General features: G+C 39.1%; 1 gene segment (V, D, J or C); it reads left to right on the forward strand.

Annotated features, from left to right (window-relative positions):
- The first annotated feature begins 7,130 nt into the window (after positions 1–7,130).
- Positions 7,131–7,677, forward strand: LOC133067036 (T cell receptor alpha variable 9-2-like). The segment is given in 2 exon segments: positions 7,131–7,219; positions 7,343–7,677. Coding segments are annotated over 2 exon segments (381 nt in total).
- The last annotated feature ends 1,291 nt before the right edge of the window (positions 7,678–8,968 follow it).

Raw genomic sequence — 8,968 nt, forward strand, 5'->3', positions numbered from 1 at the left:
AGCTATCACTCATCAAAAACATTCTTATCCCTGAAAATTTGGATTTAAATTTCTTATCAAAGACAAATATAACCACCAAAATCTTTACCGTATGGCGATTAGATAAAACTAGAAGAATTGACTAAGGATATTAAAAAATGTCAGAATTAAAAATCAGTTAAAAATATGTGTGAATTATTGGTCTTTCAGATCAGTTCAGTTCAAGTTGCTCACCCGTGTCCGACTCTTTGCGACTCCACAGACTGCAGCACACCAGGCCTCGCTGTCTATCACCAACTCCCGGAGTCTACTCAAACTCGTGTCCATTGAGTCGGTGATGCCATCCAGCCATCTCATCTTCTGTTGTCCCCTTCTTCTCCAACCTTCTGTCTTTCCCAGAATCAGGGTCTTTTCCAGTGAGTCAATTCTTCACATCAGGTGGCCAAAGTATTAGAGTTTCAGCTTCAACATCAGTCCTTCCAGTGAATATTCAGGACTGATTTCCTTTAGGATGGACTGGTTGGATCTCTTTGCAGTCCAAGAGACCCTCAAGACTCTTCTCCAAAACCACTGTTCAAAAGCATCAATTCTTCGGCACTCAGCTTTCTTTATAATCCAACCCTCACATCCATACATGACTGCTGGAAAAACCATAGCCTTGACTAGATGGACCTTTGTTGGCAGAGTAATGTCTCTGCTTTTTAATATGCTGTCTAGGTTGGTAGTAACTTTTCTTCCAAGGAGTAAGTGTCCTTTAATTTCATGGCTGCAGTCACCATCTGTAGTGGTTTTGGAGCCCCCCAAAATGAAGTCTGTCACTGTTTCCACTGTTCCCCCATCTATTTGCCATGAAGTAATGGGACCAGATGCCATGATCTTAGTTTTCTGAATGTTGAGCTTAAAGCCAACTTTTTCACTCTCTTCTTTCACTTTCTTCAAGAGGCTCTTTAGTTCTTCACTTTCTGCCATAAGGGTGGTATCATCTGGGTATCTGAGGTTATTGATATTTCTCCCAGCAATCTTGATTCCAGCTTGTGCTTCATCCAGCCCAGCGTTTCTCATGATGTACTCTGCATATAAGTTAAATAAGCAGGGTGACAATATATAGCCTTGATGTACTCCTTTCCCGATTTGGAACCAGTCTGTTGTTCCATGTCCAGCTCTAACTGCTGCTTCCTGAGCTGCAAACAGATTTCTCAAGAGGTGGGTCAGGTGGTCTGGTATTCCCATCTCTTTAAGAATTTTCCACAGATCAATTTGCTCAATAAATATTTATTGTATTTATATTATATTACCAACGTTACTTGGAAAGAGGAAGGTGGTGAAATCTCTCTGTGGTAGTCCTCTTTTTGAATATCTGTTTGAACACAGTTTTATACCATTTAATGAATAAATTTATTTTATATTTATTAATGGAATCAATGTACTCTCATTTACTTTCTAAAATGTTTAGTATGTCACAAACTTTGTGCTAATACTCATTCTGCATTATTAACACCTCTAGCATGAAATAGCTCAATTTCTATATTATAGTTTAACTGCCTCCCATCAATCTTATTCACAAAGTGATTAATAATTAAGTGCTCTTAGAAGGACATTGTGAAGGAGAAGAGTATGAATTGTCTTCTTTCTCTGCTCTTGCTCTTTGCTGTACCACTCTTCAAAAAGCATTTTTACCATCATGTGACTGATTTTGCAACCCTCTAGGCCCTGTTTTTCAATCAGCGTTAACCCAGTCCAAAATACTCCTTGTCTCCAATTTCCTCCTACCTCTAACCTCATTTTCTCAGCGCCTTAAAATCTGAAGGGTAATGGATGATTGATAAGTGGTCTTGTATTATAACTCCCTCTTATATTTTCATTTAGAAGCAGATGTGTAAAGTAGAAATCTCAAAATACTCCCTTAATTTTTTTTAAATTAAATTTTTATCATTTTGACATTCATTTTTACTATTTTAAGAGTTCAATCCAGTGATACTAAGTACACTTGCATTGTTGTTCAGCAAACACCATCCATATCTAGTACTCTTTGCATCTTGAAATATTGAAAATTTATACTTATTAAAGACACTCCTCAGGACTTCCCTAGTAGTCCAGTGATTAAGACTCCATGCTTACAATGCAGGGGACACAGGTTTGATCCCTAGTCAGGGAACTGATATTCCCCATGCCTCAATGTGCAGCCAAAAATGTAAATTAAAAAAAAAAAAAAAAAGACTAACTCCTCTTTCCTTTGTTCCTCCAACCATGGCCACTGCTGTTCTACTTTCTCTTTCTATGAGTTTGACTACTTTAGATAACTCATATAAGTCAAATTACAAATATTGGTCATTTTGTGACATTTCTTTTATTATAATGTCCTCAAATTTCATTCATGTTGTAGATTTTTTTTATACCTTTCTAAGGTTGAGTAATATTCCATTGTACTCACATACTTTTTGTCTACTCATTCATCTGTTGATGAACATTTGGGTTCCTTCCATCTTTTGGTAGAAACATGGATATATGAATATCTCAGTATTTGGGGTATATATCCAAATTCTTTCAAGTGTTTTGAATGTAATATAATCAGAAGTAGAATTGCTGGATCACATGGCAGTACAGTTTTTAAATTTTTGAGAAACATTTATCCTGGTTAGTCTGAAAAACTATGGTCTAGACTACTTTATCACATGCCAATTTAAAGGGAAAGAGAAATAAGAGTGACCAGTAGTCATGAATGAGGTTTCAGAATTCTAGCGGTTTATGGAAACCTAGAAGAGTTTGGTGCACTGGTATGGAGCATTGCTCCTCAGGTGCCTAGTAAGTAGCAGTCTGAATGGGATGGTCAAGGCACTACCTGGTGGCCATCTCCTGAATTGCAGCTTGAATTTTTTTTTTAAATTTTATATTATATTGGAGTATAGCTGATTAACAATGTTGTGATAGTTTCAGGGGGACAGCAAAGGAATTCAGCCATACAGGTACTTGTATCCATTCTCCCCCAAGCTCCCATCCCATCCAAGCTGCCACGTGACATTAGGCAGAGTTTCTTGTGCTATACATTAGGTCCTTGTTGGTTATCCATTTTAAATAGAGCAGTGTGTACATGTCCATCCCAAACTTCATAACTATTTCTCCCCCCATCCTTCCCCTTTGACAACCATTAGTTCGTTCTCCACGGCTGTGAGTCTGTTTCTGTTTTGTAAACAAGTTCATGAGTATTCTTTATGTTTCTTTCCTCTTTTGGCGAAAGGGCCAAATTTATAATTATTTAATTAGTTCAGTTTGCATAAGTAAAGAACCTATTAAAAGACTGTCTTAAAATATTTCAAAGATTCGAGAAGTAATTTTGCTGCCCTCTCTCTCTCAAAATTTCTCTGAAAAGTATCTATAGGGGAAAAAAGGAAAGAGATTTTTGCTATTAGACAGGTCTGTGTTCAAAACTTTTAACTCTAAAATTAAGTTTCTAGATAGCTTTGTTTTACTATTTTTAAAGTGATAGAGTGATATCTTCTTTAATATTTTGTTGTGACAATTTATCAGTAATGTATCCACAGAGATTAACAAGTCACAGATGATTACTGACAGCAACCTCTATAGGTACAGAAAAAGCATTGGACAAAACTCAGTATCTATTCTTGATTAAAAACTCCCAGCAAATTAGGACTTAAGGGAATTCATTAACTTAATAAAGGTCCTCTACCAAAAAATCTACATCAAATACACTTGGTGGCGAAAGACTGAATGCTTTCCTTCAAATTTCAGGAATAAGGGAACAATTTTGACTGGCATCACTTGTACTGAATATTGGACTAAGGGTCTTAGCCAGTGCAATAAGGCAGGAGAAAGAAATCATACAGTTTGGAAAAGAAGTGAATCTACCTTTCTTCACAGACAGCGTAATTATCTGAGTGTCAAATCCAAGGGAATTTGCAAAAATGTTACTAGAAAAAAACGAAAGTTAAACAAAGTCAAATATATACCTAACATAGGCTCCAGTCATTCCACTCCTGGATATTGACCCAAGAGAAATGAAAGTATGACTATAAAAAATCTTATTCGCACATGTTCACAGCAGCTCTATTTGTAACAATCGCAAACTAGGGTGAACCTAAATGTCCATCAGTAGGTGAATAGATAAACATATCTATAGATAAATCATATCCATATAATGGAATACTATTCAGCAATACAAAGGAATGAAACATGATTATAATAGCCATGGAAGAATCTGAAAATAATTATGCTGAATGAAAGAATCTATCAAAGGCACATATCATACCATTTATTTGAAATTACTGAATATGCAAACTATTTTATGAGAGAAATGTTGCTTGAAAATGGGAGTAGGAAGTGAAGAGAGGGCTGAGAGGACTAAAAAGAGACAAGAGGAAACTTTTGAGGTGATGCATTGTTCATTATCTTGATTGTGGTGATGATTTCACAAGTATATACAAGTGTCAATCTTATTAAGTTAAGGAGGTACAATTTATTTCAAAGAGAACTATGCATTAATAAAACCATTAAAATCCAAATACAGCAAATACTTTTCTTCAGTGTTGTACAAGTCTTCTTTTATGACCCCGAAATGCAAAAGTACTTCTCCTATATGTACTTATTGGCCTTAAACTGTGTTTTTTTAAAGTAGAGAGAACAACTATCTGCCTCCATATGCTATACATTTATTTTCAGTCCTACATCATTGCAACCTATTTCGCATTCTTTCTATATGCCAGAATTGCCAGCAGATTCTTTACCATCTGAGTCACCAGGGAAACCCACCTACCAGAACAGAAGTTTGTAACTCATTTTCCAGAATTTCTTTCTGGCATATTTTTGAGGCAGTTTCTCCCTATGTGATTTGGAAGGTGGAGAAGAAAGGAAGGAATATGTGAATTCAAGCAGTATCTGAGCCTGGTTTTTTAACTTCAAGTCTGGATTTGGGAAATGATTCATGTGCTGACTCTGACTCATGAAATTCCTTGATGTGAATCTGAGAAGAGTGAACTCCCAGAAACAGAATGGGCTAAGCTTCCATCTGTGTATTTAGGGATCTATGGTTACAGGCCTTTACAGAAGATGAATGCCTCTTAGAACATCATCTTGATACTCCTTAGAGGTTTTGTTTTATAAAATGAATGGTCATAAAAAGAGAGCTAAAGAAGTGCTTGTTTTTGCTGCTGGTACTCAAAAAGAAAAGTTTTGAGTATGAATGTAGTCCTGGAAACATCCTGTTGCTCCCTGATCTTTGACAACTACCTTGATCTAGGACATCTGTCCCAAATGAAAACTTGTAAACCAACATCAGACTGGCTGCGACCCAACCTCTTGGGGAGCTTTCAAAACTTACAAATTCATGGGTCTCAACTCTGGATAATATGATTCATGAAGTTATTGGTGGGCCCAGAATGTGTAATTTTAAGTCATTCACTCATTAATTCTACTTTCAGCTGTCATGTGAATATTGGCTGAAAGGTCTTTAACAATTTGAAAAGCTAGGAAAGAAGAGCGTCCTAACTCATGCTCTGAGCTTTTGACACAAATCCACATCTTCAGGGTTTCAAACACTGGGGGAAAATTATTTGGTTAAAGTTTGGCAACAAAATGTGGCAGATAGAATAGAAAGTATCTTTGAGGCTAGATTTCAACTAAGAATATACAGTAGGATTAGTACTTGTCTGATTTACATAGGCCAACCCTCTTAACTTAGAGTCAAGGAAGAAGTAGGAGAATAAGATATTGATCTTAGATAATTCTACTAGGATTTGATAATTTCAATTATGATATTTCTTTTGTTTTCACATTTTAATGATTCTGAAATTCAGGATTATTTGACTATTGATAAGACAATGTGACTTTTTCCCTTGAAAAAAATTTATTAGAAAGATAACATTTCTTACAAATGATATTATTTTAGGACTGAGAAAATATTTTATTTCAAGTAGTAGTGATTCCACAATAAAAGACCCTTTATTCATTACTTTTTTTGTGGTAGAGCAAATATTTAGTGAGCATATAATAAACATCAGTCAGGGCTTCCCTGGTGACTCAGTGGTAAAGAATCTGCCTGCCAATGCAGGAGACTCAGGTTCGATCCCTGAGTTGGGAAGATCCCCTGGGGAAGAAATGGCAACTCCAGTATTCTTGACTGGGAAATCCCATGGACAAAGGAGCCTAGCAGGCCACACTCCTTAGGGTTGCAAAAGAATCAGACATGACTGATTCAGTGACTAAACAACAAATAATTGTCAGTCACTCTTCTATAAATTGGGGTACAATGCTGAAAAACAGATTCACTCAGTAATGACCTAGCTTCTTATTACTTCTTCTGTGAAAGTGAAGTCACTCAGTCATGTCCCACTCTTTGCAACCCCGTGGACTGTAGCCCACCAGGCTCCTCAGTTCACGGGATTCTCCAGGCAAGAATACTGGAGTGGGTTGCCAATTTCTTTCTCCAGGGGATCTTCCCAACCCAGGGATCGAACCCAGATCTCCCGCATTGCAGGCAGACGCTTTAACCTCTGAGTCACCAGGGAAGGCCTATAATCAGCCACAAACTCTTCTGACAGTCAGTGAATTATAGGTTGGCCCACAATGGATACATGAGAATATAAAATACTATATTACAGTGCTTAAGAAAATTGATATCTTCTCAGCTACAAAAATACCTGGGATGCTTTGTTAAAGAACTTCCATGTCAGGTAGTATCCTAAGAACAAAACAGACTTGAGAAATGTTGACAGCTGACAGATTTCCAAGCTCCACCTAAAGACTGACATGTGCTTCGTGGATAAAGTCAAGGGTAACATTTTTCTAATTTAGGGAGGAGACCAGGATACTTGGGCTTCCCTGGTGGCTCAGTCAGTAAAGAGTCTGCCTGCAGTGTGGGAAACCCAAGTTCGATCCCTGGGTCGGGAAGATCCCCTGGAGAAGGAAATGGCAACCCACTCCAGTATTCTTGCCTGGAGAATCCCATGGACAGAGGAGCCTGGCAGGCTACAGTTCACGGGGTCGCAAAGAGTTGGACACGACTTCACTTTCACTTTCTTTCATACATGCATCGCATTTCTGTCCCTGTCCACCAGAGGGTGCAGTTTCCTAACACAGACACGTTTCCTGTGTGTCTAAACTTCACTGAAACTAAACCTCACTGTGACTTCAACATTTCTTCACGTTACGAGTCAAGAACGTTCTTCAGGAGACACTCTAGAGATGATTTCTTCTCCAGGATTAGTGACTGTGATACTCTTCCTGCTGGGTAAGCAAAACGCCTCTAAAAATTTGGATCCTTTCTTCTGTTATGTCAACAAAACCTTTAAGCATAATTTTATCCCAGAGTTTTATGCCCAAGATCACAGAGAACTCTCTTGTTTTCCCCTAGGACAAAGCCGTGGAGCTTCAGTGAGCCAGATGGACGGTCAACTGACCCTTTTGGAAGGGGCTACCTTGACTGTGAACTGTACTTATTCAGACACCGGGTACCCCACTCTTTTCTGGTATGTCCAGTATCCTGGAGAAGGTCCAGAACTCTTCCTGAAAGCCATGAAGGCTAATGACAAGGAAACCAGCAAAGGTTTTGAAGCCACATACAACGCAAAAACCACCTCCTTCCACTTGGAGAAAGCCTCAGTCCAGGAGTCAGACTCGGCTGTGTACTACTGTGCTCTGGGTGACACAGTGACGGGAACTGCAGGGGGAGCTGAGTGCAAACTCTGAGCAGCGACGGGGCCTGGATGCACTGTGGTTCCCACAGAGCCTGTGGTTGTCTGTCTCTTAGTCTCTGGTTGATACAAAAAATGTACAAACGGCTAAAGCATAAGAATAAGAAGAGAATATTTCCCCATACCCAACTCTTTACTAGTAAAACTGAAAACTCTCTGACACCAGTAGTTCCTTTTCCAGGGTCAAAGTAATTTCAAGGTAAAATCACATAAGCAATGAAGTGGTGTTTTGCATAATTTTGCAAAATCCTGCTTCCACAAGTTGTTCCAAGTCACCCAGGTGGGTGTTACTATGCCTCACTATACTTTCATAGAACCAAAGTGTGCCAGATGGGGTGTGGTCTGCACAATGTCTTCCTGACAGAGCAGGGCATGAGAGGTGATAGGAGAGCCACAGCCTCCAGAAATTATCGTTCTTAATAGAGAAAAAGGGATGAAAGGAGGAGGAACAGAATCTCATACATAATGAAACAGTGGAAGGAGAGGAAAGGATTTTATTCACATTTATCTCTTTATCCCCCTGGAAGTCTAAGAAATTAGAAAGGGTATACGCCTGAAAATACAGAGAGAACAGAAAAGGAGTTAGCAGTGCAGAGTGCTATCAACAGATTTCAGAGGATGAGAAGTATAAGGAAGAACGAAGACTAGTCTCATAGAAAAGTTGAAGGAGGAACCTAGCCCTCGTGTAAGACGCATCACAAGTGTGCTGAGCACCTGTGCAAAGGTTAAGAAAACACGGCACCAATCATCTTTGAATAATTGAGAAAGATGGTGTTGCCCCGATAAGTGCACATGTGTGAGTGTTGAGGGTTTTGGGGAGCACTAAATCAGGAGGCCTGAGTGAGGTCACTTGTAAGGAAAGAATAGCCATGCTCTCCACAATTCTTTACGACAAGCAATGATGACTTTCTAAACAGCATACAGAGAAGGCAATGGCAACCCACTCCAGTCCTCTTGCCTGGAGACCCCCATGGATGGAAGAGCCTGGTAGACTGCAGTCCACTGGGTCTCGAAGAATCGGACACGACTGAGCGACTTCACTTTCACTTTTCACTTTCATGCCTTGGAGAAGGAAATGGCAACCCACTCCAGCATTCTTGCCTGGAGAATCCCAGGGATGGAGGAGCCTGGTAGGCTGCCATCTATGGGGTCGCACAGAGTTGGACACGACTGAAGTGACTTAGCAGCAGCAGCAACAAACTCAGCATAAAAGTGGAAGTTAGTCTTTAATGAACTGAGAACAACACAAAAAATTCCCCCAAACTTTGTATGTGCCGTGCTGGGCT

The sequence above is a fragment of the Dama dama genome, chromosome 12, assembly GCF_033118175.1.
Source record: "Dama dama isolate Ldn47 chromosome 12, ASM3311817v1, whole genome shotgun sequence".
NCBI classification, from domain to species: Eukaryota; Metazoa; Chordata; class Mammalia; order Artiodactyla; family Cervidae; genus Dama; species Dama dama.